The sequence below is a fragment of the Aquarana catesbeiana genome, linkage group LG01 (genome assembly GCF_042186555.1).
Source record: "Aquarana catesbeiana isolate 2022-GZ linkage group LG01, ASM4218655v1, whole genome shotgun sequence".
NCBI classification, from domain to species: Eukaryota; Metazoa; Chordata; class Amphibia; order Anura; family Ranidae; genus Aquarana; species Aquarana catesbeiana.
Window position 1 is genome coordinate 969,863,526 of NC_133324.1, and position 23,468 is coordinate 969,886,993.

General features: G+C 45.2%; 1 protein-coding gene and 1 pseudogene across 1 annotated transcript; both read left to right on the forward strand.

Annotated features, from left to right (window-relative positions):
- Positions 1–4,030: 4,030 nt before the first annotated feature.
- Positions 4,031–5,839, forward strand: LOC141122684 (E3 ubiquitin/ISG15 ligase TRIM25-like). Its single transcript, XM_073611994.1, has one exon. It carries the CDS (start codon positions 4,044–4,046, stop codon positions 5,784–5,786), a length of 1,743 nt encoding a protein of 580 aa, XP_073468095.1. The 5' UTR covers positions 4,031–4,043; the 3' UTR covers positions 5,787–5,839.
- A 14,974-nt stretch (positions 5,840–20,813) lies between these two features.
- Positions 20,814–22,757, forward strand: LOC141122668 (E3 ubiquitin-protein ligase TRIM39-like; annotated as a pseudogene).
- The last annotated feature ends 711 nt before the right edge of the window (positions 22,758–23,468 follow it).

A 23,468-nucleotide genomic window follows, 5' to 3' on the forward strand; every position in this document is an offset into this window, starting at 1 on the left:
AGCAATTTTCTTCTGTAGTGCTTCAGTTTGTTTAAGCCACTGGGTGCTAATATCAGTGCCAAGCGTGCACATTTTTGCACCTATACACATTTTTGCACCTATGCACATGGGTCTACTCACTAATGTGCATTCACCCTATGCACAGACGTATGGGCAGCATTATGCACACGTGCATATGCCCGCACCAGTCTTCTACTGATGTGAACCAGACCTGCCTTACATTCTGACCAAGTAATATAGCAACAAGTTGACAATACAGTACTTTCTATATGCTCATGGAATGGCAGGGATGTTTTTTTTTTGACCAAGTAATAGTGACATGGTGCCTGCCATTGTGAAACATGGGCTATAAACTCAAAGAAAAATGGCAATCACATGAGCTTGAACAGGAGCAACTGCAAAGCCAATAGTTTTCCCAAGCTGGCATTGAGACAATGGGCATCGGGGAGATGCCCAGAAGAGACACCTGCCTGGTTAAGGATGCAGCTGGAAATAGTGAGTTGATTGTTGAAGACTTATGGCAAGGTTCAAGCCTACGCTTGACCCTACTCGTGGCCCCATGCTGACTCTCCTGCTCACATGTCATGTAAGGTAAGCCTCTCAAACCTCTTGTGAGACTTCCCATTCTATTGTTTGCAGCCACAGAAGTTGAAGCAGATGTGGAGGATCTTGTGGAAGAGGAGAGGTGAAATGCCACAAATGTGAAGGAGGACTGCAGATCTTTTGCTGCCAACTGGTAATATTGAGGTGCTGCTCCCAATGAGCTTTGTGGTGCAGATTCATGTGCCTTCTCACACATGTGGTACCCAAAAGGCTGGTATTTTACCATGAATGATACGCTGCAGGCAGTGGCTGTAGATAACAACGCCGCTGCAATGAGCAGACATGTGAATAAAAGCCCAGAACTCAGAGCTCTGTGGACTGTACCTGGTAGAAACTGCAAGGCCTTTATACGAGCCCTCTAAAACTACAGACATGTATCTGACTTCTGAAACCCATTCATGGCTTTCAAATGTAAGGCAACCTTACATTGTCTTAATAATGTCTTTATTAAAGTGATAAGCACCTTAAACAGAGTCTTGAACGCAGAGTGGTTGCATGCTCTTCTGGCCTGATGCAAGACCTCCATGTAGCCAGGGTACCTAACCAGTGCCATGTTGAGGACATGCTCCAGGCAAGTTATGTGTGTGAAGTCTACCTGTCAAAAGGTGACCAACAGGTTGCTGCCATTGTCAGACAAGATCTTGAATGGCATGTGGGAAGGTGAAGTGTGGAGCGGCGGCATTGAAAACAGAGAGTCCGGTTGCAGTAACTTATTTTGAAAAGCATGCTAAGATTACAGACACCCTAGTGGGAAAGCACCAGAGGAGCAGAGCACAGGAGAGAGGCCAACTGTGTCTGTTTCAGAGGGTGGGATTTGGCCTGGCCGGTCCCAAGCGGGGAGGCTTCCTTCCAGGATTGAGAGTCCCTACTTATCTGGAACCTTTCCCTACCATTAATAAATTTCCCTAACAAGTGGGGTCTTTCTCCCTACATTAGCTACTTTGCAAATACGCGTCAAAGAAACCTATAAATTGCTGACCCAAGATGGCTACCAGGGGTCACATGGATGCAGCTTAGCCAACTGAAACACTGCTCCCATGACCCAGGAAACCACAGAGAAATCATGTTTACCTTGTCTTCCTCTCCAGGCTGTGCTACCACTCAGCAGTGCCGGGACAAGGTCATCCGGTGCCAAGGACGAAGATGAAAAACTGCGCCCCCCCCCCCCCGTGAAAAGCTACAGCGCCTACAGACGATGGGATCTATACTAATGCATCAGTGACAGTGCATTAACCCCTTTCCTGCTGCATATTACCAATACCATTGCTAATTAAGCAAACTTCCCCCAGAGACTGCAGACATGATACAAGAGATCAATGCAGCCTACCGCTGTGCCCATCAAATGCAGCCTACCGCTGTGCCCATCAATGCCGCCTCACTATACCCATAATTGCAGCCTCACTGTGCCCATAATTGCAGCCTCACTGTGCACATAATCGCAGCCTCTGTCACCATAATCGCAGCCTCTCTGTGCCCATAGTTTCAGCCTCTCTCTCTGTGCCCATAATCGCAGCCTCTGTGCCCATAATTGCAACCTCTCTGTGCCCATGATCGCAGCCTCTGTGCCCATAATTGCAGCCTCTCTGTGCCCATAATCGCAACCTCTGTGCCCATAATTGCAGTCTCTCTGTGGCCATAATCACAGCCTCTGTAACCATAATCGCAGCCTCTCAGTGCCCATAATTTCAGCCTCTCTCTCTGTGCCCATAATCGCAGCCTCTGTGCCCATAATTGCAGCCTCTCTGTGCCCATAATCGCAGCCTCTGTGCCCATAATTGCAGCCTTTCTGTGACCATAATCGCAGCCTCTCTGTGCCCATAATTTCAGCCTCTCTCTCTGTGCCCATAATTTCAGCCTCTCTCTCTCTGTGCCCATAATAGCAGCCTCTGTGCCCATAATCGCAGCCTCTCTGTGCCCATAATCACAGCCTCTCTGTGCCCATAATCGCAGCCTCTGTGCCGATAATCGCAGCCTCTCTGTGCCCATAATTTCAGCCTCTCTCTCTGTGCCCATAATCACAGCCTCTGTGCCCATAATTGCAGCCTCTGTGCCCATAATTGCAGCCTCTCTGTGACCATAATCGCAGCCTCTGTGACCATAATCACAGCCTCTCTCGCTGTGACCATATTTTCAGCCTCACTTAGCCTATGAATGCAGACTCACCATAGCCTGTACTGGATGGATCACACAACGGACGTCTCCCACAGCACTGTGTGTCACACAGCTGGGTCTGTGTGTGTTCGGCGGCACGGTAACAAGGTCCCGCCCCCCTAGACTGGCTCGTGTGATAGGCGGAACACTGATTCAATCTGCTACCACATGAGCCAGTCTAGGGGGGCGTGTCCTTGTTACGGCGCCGCCGAACACACACACAGACCCAGCTGTGTGACACACAGCGGTCCCGGCGCTGTGTGTCAAACAAGAGGAGGAGGTGGGAGGGGAGTGCTGCAGCCACAGATCAAAGCGGTCTGTAGCGTGGCCTCTACTGCGCCCCCTTTCCTCCAGTAAATGGTCCCACCCAGGGCATCCGTCCCTTCTGCCCACCCCTAGTACTGGCCCTGCCACTCAGGTTGGGCGCCACTTACAGTGGAGAACACAGACAGCACCTGCCTACAGAGACAAGATGGTGTAGGGTCAGCCAGCTCTTGGCTTGCTCCTGAAATGCTGCCGGAATCTCTGGGTCACTGTGAATCATGTCCACCAGGCATACCAGCTACAATCAGCATGGCAGCATTTTGCCTGGGTCATTGCATCAAGAGGAAGATACAGGTGACAGAGATCTCACTGCCATCAAAGTGCAAGACATGGAGCAGCACAACTACCTCCAGTTATGTGCCCAATTCTACATTTGTCCCATCCACCAGTAAATTAACCCAGTGGGCAGTGAAGTATATGTATCATCTCTGCCCATATTTGCTCAATCATGTGTCTGTGGTGACCCAAATCATGTCACCCAATAATCTTTAGATCACTTGCACTTTTTCAGATGAATCTCTTTCCTCTGGGCAACTGCTTATTAAATGTTCAAATATTAATAAAAAGGAGGATGAAATATTCCTGACACAATGGGGTTGATTTACTAAATGCAAATAGACTATGTACTTGCAGTTGCTCCAGAGCTTAGTAAATGTGGTAATGCTTTACTTTGCAAAGAAAACCCAATCACATGCAAGGAAAATTTTAAAAAACAGCATTTTTGCTTGCACATGATTGGATGATGGAAGTTAGTGAGCCTCCACTCATTTACTAAGCTCCAGAGCAACTGCATGTGCACGGTCTATTTTCCTTAAATAAATCAATTATTGTCAGGAATCCTCCCGTGTATTATCTGTGTTCCTCTGTATAAGGATTCCTATGACTACGAGTCTCAGCCCCTCCCTGTGTAGGAGTGTACAGAACTGGTCACGCTGGTTACTTTTTTCTCTCTTCTGCTTTCACTGATGGCGTCTGCTGATCTGAGGAAGGAGCTGGAATGTTCGGTCTGTCTGGACATTTATTCAGATCCTGTAAACCTGAAATGTGGACACAACTTCTGCCGGGACTGTATTAGTCGTGTGTTGGATACACAGGAGGAGTCTGCAGGTTATTCCTGTCCTGACTGTAGACAAACATTTAGGAAACGTCCCGTCCTTCAGAGGAACATAACACTGCGTAACATAGCAGAGAATTTCCTGTCTGCTCAGCCAGATCAGGAGGAGTCCAGGCTCTTCTGTACTTACTGTATTCACACTCCTGTACCTGCTGTGAAGTCCTGTCTGCTGTGTGAAGCTTCTCTGTGTGACAATCACCTGACAGTCCACAGCAAGTCACCAGAACACGTCTTATGTGACCTCACCACTTCTCTGGAGAACAGGAAATGCTCCGTCCATAAGAAGATCCTGGAGTATTACTGCACTGAGGACTCCACCTGTATCTGTGTGTCCTGCAGGCTGGATGGAGAACATCGGGGACACCAGGTGGAGACTCTGGATGAGGCCTCTGAGATGAAAAAGAAGAAACTCAGAAATGTTCTGCAGAAACTGATGACAGAGAGAGAGGAGACGGAGAAAAGAGTCCAGAGTCTTCAGGAACGCAGGAGGAAAGTACAAGGAAAAGCAGATGATGAAACAGAGAGAGTCACTGCCCTGTTCAGAGACCTCAGGAGACGTCTGGAAGACCTGGAGAAGAGAGTCCTGAGGGAAATCTCCGGGAAGGCAGAGCGGGTCTCTGTGTTAATCAATGATCTAGTCCAGGATCTGGAAATAAAGAAGGAGGAGCTGTCCAAGAAGATGGGGGACATTGAGGAGCTGTGTAACATGACGGATCCACTGACTGTCCTACAGGAATCAGACACAGGTGACTTGTGTGATACTGAGGATGGAGATGATGAGGATAGAGAGAGACATGATAAACTCCTCCATGATGGAGGGGATCTGGATGTGGCGGGGATCTCACACACATTACACATAGGTTTATCTGATATCATGTCTGGGGTAAATGTAGAGAAATATCCAGGCACACATGTCTATCCACATTCTACTACAAAGGGCAAAGGTCACATCAATGCTGAACCATCCAGGAGATGTCCCCAACCCTCCCCCACCATACAACACTCACACCACCAGGCTGGAGGGCCAAATATTGGGGCTGTACAGCAAACATCGGGGGTGTCGGGGGTTACAGACATATTACTGGATGTGAGGACAGCTGGTAATAATCTACATATATCAGATGACAGGAAAACTGCATCCTTCTCATCATCACATCAGAATCGCCCAGAAACACCAGAGAGGTTTTATTGTCCTCAGGTGATAAGCAGTCAGAGTTTCTCCTCAGGGAGACATTACTGGGAAGTGGATGTTGGGGGGTCAATGTTTGGTATAGTCAGGATGTGTTACCCCAGTATAAACAGGAGAGGAGATCAGTCACTGATTGGATGTAATGAGAAGTCCTGGGGTTTGGAGAGGTGGGGTAATGAGTATTCAGTGAGACATGACAGGGAGGTGATCCTATTACTCAACAAAGTCTCCAGTAAGAGAGTCAGGATAGATCTGGATTATGAGGCCGGGCGGATCTCCTTTTATGAATTGTGTGACCCGATCCGACACCTCCACACCTTCCACACCACCTTCACTGAGCCCCTCCATGCTGGGTTAGGTGTATGGAAAAGTTGTATAAAGATATCTGAGAGGAATCAAAGGTGAGGAATCTGCCCAGAGACTGGTGACATCACAGGGTGGAGAATCTGATTGGTGAAATCAATAGAAGATTAGATCACTAGTAGTAGTGTAGCCAGGATTGGGGTGATAGCCCTGGAGCCTGCACCTTTACAGTGTGTATACAGTGGGCCAAAAAGTATTTAGTGCAAGTCCTTTCATTAAAATGATGAGAGAGGCCTGTAATTGTCATCATAGGTATACCTCAACTATGAGAGACAAAATGTGGAAACAAATCCAGACAATCACATTGTCTGATTTGGAAAGAATTTATTTGCAAATTATGGTGAAAAATAAGTATTTGGTCAATATCAAAAGTTCATCTCAATACTTTGTTATATATCCTTTGTTGGCAATGGCAGAGGTCAAACATTTTCTGTAAGTCTTCACAAGGTTGTCACACAATGTTGCTGGTATGTTGTCCCATTCCTCCATGCAGATCTCCTTTACAGCAGTGATGTTTTGGGGATGTCGCTGGGCAACACGGACTTTCAACTCCCTCCAATGGTTTTCTATGGGGTTTAGATCTGGAGACTGGCTAGGCCACTCCAGGACCTTTAAATTCTTATTACGAAGCCACTCCTTCGTTGCCCAGGCAGGGTGTTTGGGATCATTGTCATGCTGAAAGACCCAGTCACGTTTCATCTTCAATGCCCTTGCTGATGGGAGGAGGTTTGCACTCAAACTCTCACGATACATGGCCCCATTCATTCTTTCATGTACACGGATCAGTCGTCCTGTTCCCTTTGCAGAGAAACAGCCCCAAAGCATGATGTTGCCACCCCCATGCTTCACAGTAGGTATGGTGTTCTTTGGTTGCAACTCGGCATTCTCTCTCCTCCAAACACAATGAGTTGTGTTTCTACCAAACAGTTCTACTTTGGTTTCCTCTGACCGTATGACATTCTCCCAATCCTCTTCTGGATCATCCAAATGCTCTCTAGCAAACCTCAGACAGGCCCGGACATGTACTGGCTTAAGCAGGGGGACACATCTGGCACTGCAGGATCTGAGTCCCTGGCAGCGTAGTGTGTTACTGATGGTAGCCTTTGTTACATTGGTCCCAGCTCTCTACAGGTCATTCACTAGGTTCCCCCATGTGGTTCTGGGATTTTTGCTCACCGTTCTTGTGATCATTTTGACCCCACGGGGTGAGATCTTGCGTGGAGCCCCAGATCGAGGGAGATTATCAGTGGTCTTGTATGTCTTCCATTTTCTAATTATTGCTCCCACAGTTGATTTCTTAACACCAAGCTGCTTGCCTATTGCAGATTCATTCTTCCCAGCCTGGTGCAGGTCTACAATTTTGTTTCTGGTGTCCTTCGACAGCTCTTTGGTCTTCACCATAGTGGAGTTTGGAGTGTGACTGTTTGAGGTTGTGGACAGGTGTCTTTTATACTGATAACAAGTTCAAACAAGTGCCATTAATACTGGTAATGTGTGGAGGAGAGAGGAGCCTCTTAAAGAAGAAGATACAGGTCTGTGACAGCCAGAAATCTTCCTTGTTTGTAGGTGACCAAATACTTATTTTCCACCATAATTTGCAAATAAATTCTTTCAAAAATCAGACAATGTGATTGTCTGGATTTGTTTCCACATTTTGTCTCTCATAGTTGAGGTATACCTATGATGGCAATTACAGGCCTCTCTCATCTTTTTAAGTGGGAGAACTTCCACAATTGGTGGCTGACTAAATACTTTTTTTTGTCCCATTGTATATAGCAAAAATGTGTTTTTTGGAGTGGGGAAGAATTAAAACCTTTGTTTGGTTTTTACTGCTACCCAGGGTTCCATGTGAAGGATTTGCTCTCACTTCCTGTCTTGCCGACAATGTTTTACCAGACAGGTGTCCCACTCACTTTGATTGGATGTAATAGTTGTCACTATTATCCCGGGCAGAGTTAGTTTTGTTCCTATTGGTTATGATGTAGAGGGGGGCAAGGATTGAATAGGGATGATTCTGGCGATGTTGTGGGTGTGGTAGTGTGGACAGGTGACGGGGGGTATACAGTCTCAGGAAGAGGAAATCCTCAGCTCTGTATATGGGAATATTGATCAGTGATTGGATAGCGATAGAATGATGAGATAGATTGAATAATTGCTAGAATTTGCATGAAACCCCTTCTATCCCTCTATAGAGCACCTCTATGATCCTTATGGGGCAGAACAATTTTTGCATTTCCTCTATGGCCATATTCATCTGATAAAGAAAAACAATTATTATGTGATTTATTAATGATTAAATTACATTATCAAGTGCTTATATGCTAATGTTAGGATCTTTACATAATAACAGGTTCTCTTGCTAGAAGGGTTTTGCAGAAAGATGTTATTAGAACAAATTGTTGTTCTCCGGATCCTTGGAAAGTCTTTTTTTGAAACATAGAGACAGTTGGCCTCCTTCTTCTACAATGAGATATTTGGGAGTCTGGAGGTGGGACAAGCTGATAAGATGTTCAGAGATAACAGAAATGAATGTCTCTTGTAATCAATGTGCTGCTTGTGTAAATTATTATGTGAATTATTTATTATGTAAAATATTGATGTTTGGGACGGTCCTCCATGACAACTGTGCAGGATTGGAGAGTAAAAGCCTCCCGTTTGATGAAGAGGTCAGATCCTTGGTCCTCCTGCCATGTCTAAGGATCTCCGCACACCTTCATCTCTCTACTTTCTAATCTTTACTTATTTTTTGTAACTCTTCTTTTCTAAATAAACCTTAAAAACCTTCACTGTTGTTTTTTCCGAGGTTGTTATTTCCTTATCACATTCCACAATGACTTTGGCATTAGTTTGTAATAGCGATGTAACACAGAGATCAGTTTTCCGGGATAGACAAGGCTTTCTATTGTCACTGTTGTCTTATATTTTTTATAGAAGACAAAATGTAACAATGATATATTTTTGCTTAAAATGACTAATGTTAGTTTTTTAGCAGTTATTGTTACTGTAGATGAGGGATATGCAATTAGTGGACCTCCAGCTGTTGCAGAACTTCATGTCCCATGAAGCATAGCAAGACTCTGACAGCCACAAGCATGACACCAAGAGGCAGAGGCACGATGGAATTTGTAGTTTTGCAACAGCTGGAGGTCCACTAATTGCATATCCCTGCTGTAGATAAAAGATTCAATCCTTCTGTATTCAGTCAGCGGTGATTGCGCTGTCGGGCAGTTGAAGGGCCATAAAACAGAATCAGAGGCTGGGAAGTACTAAGACCAACAAGGCTGACAGTAATCAGAGCTCACAGGGGACTAACAAACGGTGTGGAGCCCATAAAAAACAAGTGGGGGGAAAACTCCATTCTGCAGATACTCTGACACTCTGGGGATACGTCTGTATGTCACACTTTCCAATGCAATCAGCACCGGAGCTCAACCACAAGGCTCCTATCTGCTCTGTGTGTCTGACCGGCCCCAAGTGCAGCACACATTTGGTCCCAGGCAGAAATAAATACCAGACAGAGATTGTAAAGCTGGCCATCGATGGGTAGGAATTCAAATGGAAATTTAAAAGGAAAAGAATGTTCTAAGTAAGTTTGTTCGGTTTTCTAATCATTATTGGGGTCACATCGATGTTCATTTTCAACCACAGCAAGGAGAAAATTTGAAGGAGCGGGATGGAAAAATTTTCTTGAACGAATGTGAATGTGATTTTTTTGTTTGGTGAAGTCCATTCATTGCAAAATCAAATGTTAGAAGCAAAAACAAAATTTTTTGAATGACATTCAATGGCCGGCCTAAAGTGTTTGTAAGGGCTAAAGGGTTTTCACACATTGTATGCATGAAGGTAAAAAAACCTTCTCTGTGTAGCAGCCCCCCCCCCCTAATACTTACCTGAGCCTCATCCAGCTCCAGCGATGTGCATTAGAGCCTTGGTGACAGTACAGTGTGACAGGGTGGCAGCGTGACAGGATGGGGCAGTATGATGGGGGCAGCGTTACAAGAGGGGGGCTGTGTGAAGTTGGCAGAGTGACAGGAGGAGGGCTGTGTGAAGGGGCAATTGACAAGTGGGAGGGAAGTATGACAGTTGTGGGGGCAGTGCAGTGTGAAGGGGGACAGTGTGACAGGAGGGAGCAGTATGATGGGGGGCAGTGTGACAGGAGGGGGGCAGTGTGACAAGAGGGGGGCTGTATGAAAGGACAGAGTGACAGGAGAGGGGCAGTGTGACAGGTAGGGGCAGTGTGACAGGTGGGGGGGCAGTGTGACAGGAGGGGGCAGTATAATGGGGGCAGTGTGACAAGAGGGGGGCTGTATGAAAGGACAGAGTGACAGGAGGGGGCAGTATGATGGGGGGCAGTGTGACAAGAGGGGGCTGTATGAAGGGACAGAGTGACAGGAGGGGGCAGTGTGACAGATGGGAGGGAAGTATGACAGGTGTGGGGGCAGTGTGAAGGGGGGACAGTGTGACAGGAGGGAGCAGTATGATGGGGGCAGTGTGACAAGAGGGGGGCTGTATGAAAGGACAGAGTGACAGGAGGGGGCAGTGTGACAAGAGGGGGGCTGTATGAAAGGACAGAGTGACAGGAGGGGGGCAGTGTAACAGGTAGGGGCAGTGTGAGAGGTGGGGGGGCAGTATGATGGGGGCAGTGTAAAAAGAGGGGGGCTGTATGAAGGGACAGAGTGACAGGAGGGGGCAGTGTGACAGGTGGGGGGCAGTGTGGGCAGTATGATGGGAGGCAGTGTGACAAGAGGGGGGCTGTATGAAGGGACAGAGTGACAGAAGGTGGCAGTGTGTCAGGTGGGGGGCAGTGTAACAGATGGGAGGGTAGTATGACAGGTGTGGGGGCAGTATTATGGGGAGCAGTGTGACAATATGATGGGGGGCAGTGTGACAGGAAGGGGGCATTGTGACAGATGGGCACTGTGAAGGGGGCGGTGTGACACGTGGGAGGACAGTATGACAGGAGGGCAGTGTGACAGGAGCTGGGGCAGCAGTAGGACACCACTCAGGTACTGGGCAATGCGGTGGCAGAGAATATATTTGTGACAGTGGACTGCTTTGTGTGCTGCTGAAGAAAAAGAGGGTTGGGACTTTGAATGAGGCATGTGGTGCATAGCTGCAAAAATGGTCAATGGTTTGAATAATTGGTATTTATTCTCTAAAATACTGCATGGCATGACGTAAAGCATAAAGTACATAAATTCATAGGAGAACATGATTAACATGTAACAAACCGTAATGACAAGTAAATAACAACATGACATATTGCATTACAATTTTAAATTTTAAAAGACCATCCTCCAAGACATATAAGTGCTTGGTAAGAGTAGATGCTGTAAAAACAAGATAAATGATGGAAAGGCATGGGAAGCCATAAAATGGTTCATAATGCATCACAAATGACGCGTTTCTGTGGATGTCTCCACTTCTTCAGGGGCGTATGCATCAAAGGCCTACAGAGAAACATGTAAATATCAATGTAATCCAAAACAGTGCTGTAACGAGCCCCTGCTCGCTCGCTTCCACTCTCCCGACACTCTTCTGCTGCTATTGGATCAGATTGCAGATCGCAACGTCTGATAGTTCGGTCGTCCGAAGTTCCAGGATTAGAACCACAGCTATGTGCCATTCAAATCCAGTCGTGATAGCTCAGAACAAACACCAGGCAGGCTGTATGTAAGTTCAAACAGGAATCTCACGATTATTGGATGCACATAACAAACTTTTAGACATAGCAGTTTGAACACCCCGCCCCAAACAACCACTTTCCTATTGGTCAATTGTAAAGTACACTCTAGTCCTCACTTAGGTCCTCTTGGCCATGCAAATGAGGACTTGAAACAGGGTCAGTAGGGATTGGTCTGATACCTTGAATAGGAGGGCTGATAATTGTAATGACACAGAGAAGTCCCGAGAGAAAATTAAAGTACATAAACAAACGGTCAAACACAGAAGAATGCCTTCCTTTCAGACCACGGAGCCGTCTGGAGGGGGTTAGCTTTAGGACAGGGCAGAGGACCCGCCACTGTGTAAAAGAATCAAGGAGACATACTTCAGTATTCCAAGGAGCATGACAAGTGCCTAAGCGTGAAAGGGGGAAATTTAGATAGGGATAGCGTAGTCATCCATGTCTACATACTCACTTGTCAAGTATAAAAACTAGGAGAAGACAGAAATGACAAGGCTACTTGTGATGTCCATATCGGGAGCTGTGGTAACAGGAGTTCATAAGGAAGCCAGGGGCACACATGGGATCCTCAAAGAGAGAGGCATTCCAAATAATGGTGGATGTGGGTTCCAATGGTCTGGATGAAAATACATAATATGTAACAGTGACTATATGTAATAGGGTTGAAAAATAAGGAAACCCCATACCAATTATAAGGAAAAAAATAGAGGGGTGAAGTGAAAGACACCCTATGTGCAAAGAAGGTGACGACCAAGAGAAACAAGAGAACAAAAAAAACAAAAGAGGCTTGTATGCAATGGTGCATATAAACCAACCAGAGTGATAGCCAAGAGAAGGAATGAAGAATGAAAAAGTGTGCTCAGAAATAAAGAAAGAAAGGAAGTGCATGTGCTGTAGCTACATAAGGTGATCACCTGTAAGGTACTGTGAGCGACCCTGATCCATGGAAGTAGTGCAAAGTACTACTGCTTTGTGTGCCGCTGAAGCTCACTCGCATGGGGTATGGATCTCAAGCATGGGTCACTCGGAGTGCCAGCATGGGAGGGATCTCGCTCAGCTCCTACAATCACTGGCAGAAAAGAAAGGACTCCCAGAAGCCACACATCCGTGTTGTCCCTATGCTGGGTGTATGAATGGCAACCTCAGCCTGGACTCCAACCAGGCCACGCCCCCAATGCGTTTCACTCAGCCCCTCAGGGCTTTGTCATGTTTCCCATATGGTATAAAAGAATTTCGGTCCGTGGGTTTAAAATGATTAATCATCTTTAGAGATTTCTAGATCTAAAAAAACTCTACGTTCAGTACTAATATTCCAAGACAATACTATATTCTTGGTATTGGCTTTGACTTTCTTCATAAACATTTCTTGACTCGATCAATCTCCCTCCCATACCATGATGAGATCATCAATGTATCTCTGCTAACAAGTGAGTTCTGGGGGTCGGTTCTTAAACACAAATTCTTCCTCCCAGTGTGCCATGAAGAGATTGGCCACACTGGGAGCAAACCGTGCCCCCATCACAACTCCCCTTGTTTGGAGGTAGAATTGTCTTATACCAGAAAAAGTTCCTTAATAGACAGAATCTCAGGCTATCAAGGAGAAATTCTTATGTCTTCTAGAGAGGTCGGATGAAGAGAAAGCCCATTGGGCGGAGGGTAAGGCATCATCGTGGCCAATGATGGTATATAGGGAGCTCATGTCAGCAGTGATTAAAAAACTTGAAGGAGAAACTTTTAAAGTTTCTAAAGTTTGGATGATATGCTTTGTATCCTTCAAAAACGCTTCAGTTTTAACCACTATAGGCTGGAGAAAAGCGTCTCTGTACTGGCCCAGTCTGGCAGAGACCGAGCCAATACCATTGACAATTTGCTCGCCCGCTAAACACTATCTGGCTTCGGTGCCCATTTTGCAGAGCCAGATTAGTGTACAGGTTCTGTTGACAACCGATGGAGTGAAGTTTAGCATCTATGTCACTATGGCAATGGACACCGTGAGGAGGCGTTTCACATGTGTTAATTGATTAGGTGGTGCTTATTTAAGAAAGATGATGTGCGAGCCTCCGTAATCGCTGAGGAAGTCCCGTCCACTGGGACGATACGCGTCCGGGAGGACTCCGTGATGTCATCTGCACCCACTTTTCATTCATTGTCTCGCTGAGACGCTTAATGAACGCCCTGATACCAGGCACTAGGTCATTAGTGCCTTGCTTGTAAGTGAATTTTTATACAATTAAACGATGGTTTAAGTCACTCAGAGAGCATTATGTACTTTTCATTGATTTTGCATGGTGCAACGATCCCATCCGGCATATACTGAGTGTGTTATTCAGCTGGTGATTTGGAGCGACGTGATGGTATCAATCGGATCCCCACAGATGTAACGATCATCCACTATACCCGTTTTGGGAAGGCTAGTTTGACCTGTCTGTTAATTCAGAGGTCCAGACATTGAGGTGAGCGGCCCGAATTGTCTATGGTGGAGGCACTGATAAGGATGCACATAGAGGATTAGGTTCTGAGCACACTTGTCACAACTGTGGAATTTTTTTCTTTTTCTTTCTGGTATTTCCGCTTCTGTTTTTCACCTTCTTGGATTGGCTACGGATCATTTATATGATCTTGGGCTATTAAATGTACTGAGAATTTATATGTATTGTTTTCTCTTGTCACGGATGAATTCCTCAAAAAGTTTTTTAATTTTATTTATTTATTGTTTTAGCGCTGACTATTTATGAATTTTCACCTAGGATTTGATATATTGACTGACCTTGAGTGCTTAGCTTCTTTTTTAGTTAGTGTTTGTTTTTGCGCTGATTGAACCCCATTGATTTTTGATGCATAGGCTATAAACTCAAAGAAGGGTGCCAACCCCATGAGCTGGTGCTGGAGCAGCTGCAAATCCAGTAGTTTTTTCTAAGCTGGCATTGAGACACTGGGCATCAGGGTGATTAATGGACTTTTATTCCTTCCACTTCAAGAGGCTGCAGAAGAGACACCTGCCTGGTATAGGATTCTACTAGAATTGGTGAGGGAAGTGTTGAAGACTTATGGCAAGGTTCAAGCCTATGCTTGTCTCTACTCATTGTGGCCCTACGCTGATCCTCTCTGCTCACTATATGTGGTGTAAGCAGAGGCGGCTCTCTAATTAGGCAAAATAGGCGGTGGCCTCAGGCCTCGCAGTCATAGGGGCCTCGCACAGCTGGCTAGTTTACCTAATTAGAGAGCCGCCCCTTCCAGCAGCAGAGGTATCCGCCATCACACAGTCCTGTATCCCCTCACTTTGCTACAGGGAGAGATACAGGCTCAGGCTGCGAATGAGACGTGTGATCGGAGCTCCGGATCACAGACAGGGAGCGAGAGCCGCCCAGTAGAACCTGCTCTGACAGATCTCCCCCCTCCCCCTTCTGCCCGCACAGCCAGACAGAAGAGGAGAGAGAGCTTCTGCTCCTCCTCCTCCCGCCCTCTCCTCCTGTGTCTGCCCCGCCCACTCTCCTCGGCAGTGTTCTCTGCTCTGCCTCAGAGAAGGGGATGTGTGGGCGGGAAGATTCAAGCTGAAGCCCAGCAAAGAGAAAAGGACAAGGGGAGCCTGATCCATCCATCCATCCATCCAGTCCCTCCTGCGTCCCAGTGAGTACAGTGATGTAGGGGATGTTCTTCCTTCCCTTCTTCCTCCACCCCCTTCTCTTTCTTTCTTTCCTTCCTTCTATCTATCTATCTATCTATCTATCTATCTATCTATCTATCTATCTATCTATCTATCTTTCTTTCTTTCTTTCTTTCTTTCTTTCTTTCTTTCTTTCTTTCTTTCCATCTTTCTTTCTCTTTCCTTTCATCCATCTTTCTTTCTCTTTCTTTCTTTCCTTCCATCTTTCTTTCTATCTATCTATCTATCTATCTATCTATCTATCTATCTATCTATCTATCTATCTATCTATCTATCTATCTATCTATCTTTCTTTCTTTCCATCATCTATCTTTCTTTCTTTCTTTCTTTCTTTCTTTCTTTCTTTCTTTCTTTCTTTCTTTCTTTCTTTCTTTCTTTCTTTCTTTCTTTCTTTCTTTCTTTCTTTCTCTTTCCTTCCATCCATCTTTCTTTCTCTTTCTTTCTTTCCTTCCATCTTTCTTTCTTTCCTTCTATCTATCTATCTATCTATCTATCTATCTATCTATCTATCTATCTATCTATCTATCTATCTATCTTTCTTTCTTTCTTTCTTTCTTTCTTTCTTTCTTCCTTTCTTTCCATCATCTATCTATCTTTCTTTCTATCTTTCTTTCTTTCTTTCCATCTTTCTTTCCTTCTATCTATCTATATTTCTTTCTTTCTTTCTTTCTTTCTTTCTTTCTTTCTTTCTTTCTTTCTTTCTTTCTTTCTTTCTTTCTTTCTTTCTTTCTTTCTTTCTTTCTTTCTTTCTTTCTTTCTTTCTTTCTCTTTCCTTCCATCCATCTTTCTTTCTCTTTCTTTCTTTCCTTCTATCTATCTATCTATCTATATTTCTTTCTTTCTTTCTTTCTTTCTTTCTTTCTTTCTTTCTTTCTTTCTTTCTTTCTTTCTTTCTTTCTTTCTCTTTCTTTCTTTCCTTCCATCTATCTATCTATCTATCTATCTATCTATCTATCTATCTATCTATCTATCTATCTATCTATCTATCTATCTATCTATCTTTCTTTCTTTCTTTCTTTTTTTATCTTTCTCTTTTTTTCTCCTTCCTTCCTTCCTTCCTTCCTTCCTTCCTTCCTTCCTTCCTTCCTTCCTTCCTTCCTTCCTTCCTTCCTTCCTTCCTTCCTTCCTTCCTTCCTTCCTTCCTTCCTTCCTTCCTTCCTTCCTTCCTTCCTTCCTTCCCCATCCCCCTTTTATTTCTCTCTTTGTGACAGCCTACCAGAATAGGTAGGATCTGTGTGAGCAGCTTCCCTGTGCAGCTCTGCTTGAGGAAAATATATCTTTATTATGCCCACTCACCTACCCCCTGTACTGTCCACTCCCCTATACTGTACCCTCCTAATGCAGTTCATTTTCATCCCTTGAATTTTTTTTTCCCATTATGGGAGTGAGTGGGGCCTCATCTCTAAGTTTTGCCTAAGGCCTCACAAAGTCTAGAGCCGCCTCTGGGTGTAAGGTAAGCCTCTCAGCCCCTTATGAGACCTTCCTTCCTATATTGTTTGCAGCCACAGATGTTGAAATCAAGGTATGTGGTAAATCTCGTGGAAGAGGAGAGGTGAAATGCGAAAAATGTGAAGGAGGACTGCAGATCTTTTGCTGCCAACTGGTATTATTGAGGTTCTGCTCCCAATGAGCTTTGTGGTACAGATTCATGTGCCTCCTCACATGTGTTACCCAAAAGGCTGGTATTTAACCATGACTGATATGCTGCAGGCAGAGGCTGCAGACCACAACGATGCTACAACCAGCTGATGTGTGAAAAATGGCCCAGACTTCAGAGCTCGGTGAACTGGCCCTGTACCCAGTAGAAGTTTTATATGAGCCCTCTAAAATCACAAACATGTATGTGACTTATAAAACCCATTCATGGGTTTCAAATGTAAGGCAACCTTACATTGTCTGGCACAATGTCTTTATTAAAGTGGTAAGCACCTTAAACAAAGAGTCTTAAATGCAGAGTGGTTGCATGCTCTTCTGGCCTGATGCAAGACCTCCGGGAAGCCAAGGTACCTAACCAGGAACCACTGTGCTGCCATGTTGAGGACATGCCCTAGGCATGTTATGTGTGTGAACTCTACCTGCCAAAGGGTGGTCAACAGGTTGGTGCCATTGTCAGACAACATCTTGAATGGCATGGAGGGAGGAGCAGCGTGGTGCTGCGGCAGTGAAAGCACAGAGTCCTGTTGCAATAAATTGAAGCTTGTATTGAAAATAATGCCAAGATTACAATCACCCTAGCGGGAGAGCGCCACTAAGGGAATCACTCACAGTTTAGTGCAATGCAAGTGTAGCAGAGGAGAGATGCCAACTGTGTCTGTTTCAGAGGGTGAAATGTGGCCTCACCGGTCTGGTCCCAAGCGGGAGGCTTCCTTCCAGTATTGAGAGTCCCTGGCCTGTCCCTATTTATCTGGAACCTTTCCCTACTGCTAATCACTTTCCCTAACAAGTGGGTTCTCTCTCCCTACACTAGCTACCTTGTAAATACACACCATAACTCTTGGGGCAGGGACTTATACAGACCCTGCTGATCGAAGATAGCCACCAAGGGTCACATCGATGCAGCGTAGCCAACCAAAACCCGGGAAACCATAGAAAACTCATGTTTCCCTTGAATTTTTCTGCAGGTTGTGCTACCATTCATGTTTGGCACCACCTACAGTGAAGAAAACAGACTGCACCTGCCTACAGGCACAAGATGGTATAGGGCCACCTGCCTCTTGGCCTGTCCCTGAAAAGCTGCCAGAATCTCTGGCTCACTGTGAATCATGTCCACCATGCATAGCAGCTGCAATCAGCATGACAGAATTGTGCCTGAGTGATTGCATAGGCTTTGGGACCATTATGAGGAGGATACAGATGAGAGAGTTCTCACTGCCATCAAAGTGCAAGACACGGAGCAGCACAACTACCTCCAGTGGTGTGCCCAATCCTACATTTGTCCCATCCACCAGTAAATTAACCCAATGGGCAGTGGAGCAAATGTATCGTCCCTGCTCATATTTGCTCGATCATGTGTCTATGGTGACCCAAATCATGTCTATATCACCCACTAATCTTTAGATCAGTTCAATTTTTTCAGATGAATCTCTTTCCTCTGGGTAACTGTTTATTACATGTTCAAATAATAATGTAGCACCCTCTAGTGTGCTAGATGTAAATAGGTTGTTAGTGTAGGAAAATTTCAGTTTGGCTGAGGGCCAGGCTTGGTTGCTGAATCTGGGTCAGGGAGGGTTCAGTGTGGTAGACTGGATGACTCATCCTGCAGCTCTTCTGGTGCCTCTCCCTGTTTTTTGGAACCTTGGAGAAGGTTCTAGATGTAGTGGGGGGGAAGCTAGGAGGAGCTGTTTGGAATATTTATGAGGACCCTGACCAATCTCCAGCAAAAAGGGCTGGCAGGGGGCAGCTCACCTCATAAATAGGTATGAGTCATGCCAACAGTTGGTTGGAAGATGGAGATGGAGTGTTGAGGAGGCTGTCGGAGGCCCTTGCAGGGTGCCCCCTAGCCTGGGGGAGGAGACCTTGGGCCTGGGGCTCGGGTGCTGGAAGGATCCCCCACAACACACAGAGAAACCCCTTTAGGGATGCATGTGGGCAAGGAGAGAGGAAAGTAGAAGCAGGTCAGCACGTTTGGGAAATCTCCGGAGAGTCAGCTGGGTGGGCTGGTGAGTGGTCAGTCTGGGAGGACTGTGTGGAGAAGTTAGCCAGGAGGGCTAGTGAAAGGGGCAGCTACAGCCAGGTGGGTTGGCAGTACCTGAAGAAGTGTTGCTTGGATCAACAGCCACAGGTGGATTAAGCTGGACACAAAAATTTGCTACACAGCTGAAGAGCCTCAGCTTCCTGCCTATAACAGGCTATTGCTTCTGATTCTGACTGAATGCCTTGTCAGATTTCTTCAAGTGTCCCAGCTGAGTTCTGCAAGCAAGTGAGTGCTGGATGAAGCAGTGGAGTGTATATCGACTGTATATAGGAAGATATAGAGAAGTGCCATAACAATAAAATTTGTTTGCTTATGGTACCTTCATCCCGACAATATGAGGAAAGAATTGAAAGGGGGAGGCTATATTCATTGACTGAAAACGGCTCCACTCCGTAGGCTCCACATTCATTGACTGAAACGGCTCCACTCCGTAGGCTCCACATTCATTGATTCCTGGGGGGAATTACTGAATGATTAGTCACCACTGCATGTTGAAACACTACAGTGGACTTTACAGACATCTGATGGGTTGATGCACAAGTGCCTGCTGAATTTATTTGAAAGCATATTTTCCAGTCTTTTGGAACTACTTGTCTAATCTTCCAATGAATGTGGACTGTTAAGGGTCAGAGAGGCTTTTTTTTTTTTACCTCCACCTTGATTATCCAGGATTTTTGCAAGTTTTGCACCTTTCATCCCCCTCTCCCCCCCGGTGAATGATATACCTATATCTATGTACGTTATCAGCCCATCCTCCGGTTATTGGTATTATTGAGAGTCCACCTCCTGTTATAAATGGTGATTTACTTCTGATCATCCGGGAGATTTCCATGTGTAGGCAACCGGTTATCTGTGAGTGAGACCTGTTTTCTTTCAACCAAAACCCCGTGTGTCCTGAAGAAGCAATAGCGAAACGCGTTGATGCACAGGGGCTCGCTAGCATCTATTCGGGGTCAGTTGTTTGTCAATATGTATTGTATGCTTTTAACTCTTTTCTTTATATGACCTGTCTGTTGTAATCTTGTTGTTAATAAAATATTTGTTTTATTATACTTTTGTCCATTGCCTGAAAACTCCGAACGAGGGCCTTTGCCCCTTTATTTCTCTCCTCTGTGATAATCATCTTTTAATCTCTGTGTCTTTGTACAATAAATCTCCTGAAGAAGCGGTTAATGTGATCTGCGAAACATGTAGAGCAACCAATACACAGATGGTATCTATATTCCAGCTGTCATACTTTTGTGTGACTAGAGAACTAAGAGTTTTGTTTGATTATCATTGTTGGTTTTAGCATTTAATTGTCAGATGTGTGTATATATATATGTATATATATTTTGTAATAAATATTTTCAAACATTTTATTCACGACTGTCTATTTCAGTTGGTATACGGTACCATTAAAGTCCAATATAGCCTCCCCCTTTCAATTCTTTCCTCCTTGTATATAGGAAGAGTTGTCCCTGAAGTTGTCTTTGAAGTCAAGTGGGCATCCCAGAACCTCCAATCCCTAAGTTATTATCACTCAATAAATGACAAAAACGTCGTCAAAGACTGTTCTCTGAATCAGGAGTGCCTGTGAAAATTCAGAGGAAGACAAAATACTCCTGACACGATGGGCTTGATTTACTAAAGGCAAATAGACTGTGTCCTTTGCAAATGCAGTTGCTTCAGAGCTTAGTAAATGAGGTAAAGCGTCACTTTGCAAAGAAAACCCAATCATATGTAAGGAATATTTTTTTTTTAAATTAATTTTTGCTTGCACATGATTGGATGATTGAAGTCAGTGGAACCTCCCCTCTTTTACTAAGCTCCGGAGAAACTGCATGTGCACAATCTATTTGTCTTTAATAAAGCAACCCCTATGTTTCCACAGATTATTATATGTCCAGATAGGGAGGTTATTAACAGGAATCCCCCCATGTATTAGCTGTGTTCCTCTGTATAAGGATTCCTATGACTACGTGTCTTATTCTCAACCTCGCCCTGTGTAGGAATGTACAGAACTGGTCACATTGGTTTCGGAGTGTTAGAGACTTTACTTTCATTTCTCTCTTCTGCTCTCAGCGATGGCATCTGCTGATCTGAGGAAGGAGCTGGAATGTTCCATCTGTCTGGACATTTATACAGATCCTGTAACCCTGAAATGTGGACATAACTTCTGCCAGGAGTGTATTGGCCGTATGTTGGATACACAGGAGGGGTCTGGAGGTTATTCCTGTCCTGAATGTAGACAAACATTCAGAAAACATCCAGTGCTTCAGAGGAACATAACACTACGTAACATAGTGCAGAATTTCCAGTCCACCCATCCACATCAGGAGAAGTCCGGGGTCTTCTGTACTTACTGTATTCACTCTCCTGTACCTGCTGTGAAATTCTGTCTGCATTGTGAAGCTTCTCTGTGTGACAATCACCTGAGAGTCCACAGCAAGTCACCAGAACACGTCTTATGTGACCCCACCACTTCTCTGGAGAACAGGAAATGCTCTGTCCATAAGAAGATCCTGGAGTATCACTGCACTGAGGACTTCACCTGTATCTGTATATCCTGCAGGCTGGATGGAGAACATCGGGGACACCAGGTGGAGACTCTGGATGAGGCATCTGAGTTGAAGAAGAAGAAACTGAGAAATGTTCTACAGAAACTGATGACAGAGAGAGAGGAGATGGAGAAAAGAGTCCAGAGTCTGCAGGAACGCAAGAGGAAAGTACAAGGGAAAGCAGATGATGAAACGGAGAGAATCACTGCTCTGTTCAGAGACCTTAGGAGACATCTGGAAGACCTAGAGAAGAGAGTCCTGAGTGAGATTTTCGGGCAGACAGAGCGGGTCTCTGTATTAATAAATTATCTGGTCCAGGATCTGGAAAAAAACAAGGAGGAGCTGTCCAGGAAGATGGGTGACATTGAGGAGCTGTGTAACATGACGGATCCACTGACTGTCCTACAGGAATCAGACACAGGTGACTTGTGTGATACTGAGGATGGAGATGATGAGGATAGAGAGAGACATGATAAACTCCTCCATGATGGAGGGGATCTGGATGTGGCGGGGATCTCACACACATTACACACAGGTTTATCTGATATCATGTCTGGGGTAAATGTAGAGAAATGTACAGGCACACATGTCTATCCACATTTTACTACAAAGGACAAAGGGCACATCAATGCTGAACCATCCAGGAGATGTCCCCAACCCACCCCCACCATACAACACTCACACCGCCAAGCTGGAGGACCAGATATTGGGTCTCTACAGAAAACATCGGGGGTGTCGGGGGTTACAGACATATCACTGGATGTGGGGACAGCTGATGATCATCTACATATATCAGATGACAGGAAAACTGTATCCTGGTCACCATCACGTCACAACTGCCCACAAACACCAGAGAGATTTCAGTGTCGTCAGGCGATAAGCAGTCAGAGTTTCTCCTCAGGGAGACATTACTGGGAAGTGGATGTAGGGGGATCAGTGAGCTGGAGAGTCGGGATGTGTTACCCCAGTATAGACAGGAGAGGACGTCAGTCACAGATTGGATATAATAGGAAGTCCTGGGGTTTAGAGAGGTGGGAGTTGCGAGGTAATCAGTACTGGGTGATACATGACAAGAAGGAGATCCCATTAACCGGCGGTATCTCCAGTAACAGAGTCAGGATAGATCTGGATTATGAGGCCGGGCGGATCTCCTTTTATGAATTGTGTGACCCAATCCGACATCTCCACACCTTCACCACCACCTTCACTGAGCCCCTCCATGCTGTGTTATGTGTATGGAATGGTTGTATAAAGATATGTGGGGGGAATCAAAGGTAAGAAATTTGCCCAGAGATTGGTGACATCACAGGGTGTAGAATCTGATTGGTAAAAGCAATAGAAGAAAAGTGGACATTACTATTTATAAAGCTGCAGGCTTCGGGGCCGTCATCTTCATCCTAAACCTCACTTCACTACCTAGTGCAGTGATGGCGAACCTTGGCACCCCATATGTTTTGGAACTACATTTCCCATGATGCTCATGTACTCTGCAGTGTAGTTGAGCATCATGGGAAATGTAGTTCCTAAAACATCTGGGGTGCCAAGGTTCGCCATTACTGACCAGGAACAAGCATGCAGGAGGTTAGACTGTTCAGGCTTCACTGGCTGCATGCTTGTACTTGGGGTCCCAATAGAACGATTTCCTCTCACTTCCTGTCTCGCTATATATAATACTTTACCAGATAGAAAGCGAGGGGAACGCTCCAACAGACACATTTTTGTTAGTAGAGGGAAGGTTAGAACCTCTGTGAGATTTTTATTTCTGACTGTGTCCTTGTAGATTTTCCTTCATTTCTTGTCTGGTGCAGTATTGTCACCAGGACAGGAAGTGAGCGGAAATAATTCTAATGTGGTCCCAGATGGCAGAAAAACCTGACATGGGTTCTACTCCTCCCCCACTCCATCCAAAACTAGAAAAACATCTTTTGTCCAGATACATACATTAATATCGACAATGAAGATTCCTAAATTTCATTCATCACGGGTTTCTTTACATGACAAATTAATTTGCTCCTCCATCTCACTTAGATTGGCTGTAATAGTTCACAAGCAAATTTAGTCTTGTTCCTATTGGTTATGTTGTAGAGGGGGCGGGGATTGATCAGCGATGATTCTGGCGGTGGTGTGGACAGGTGACGGG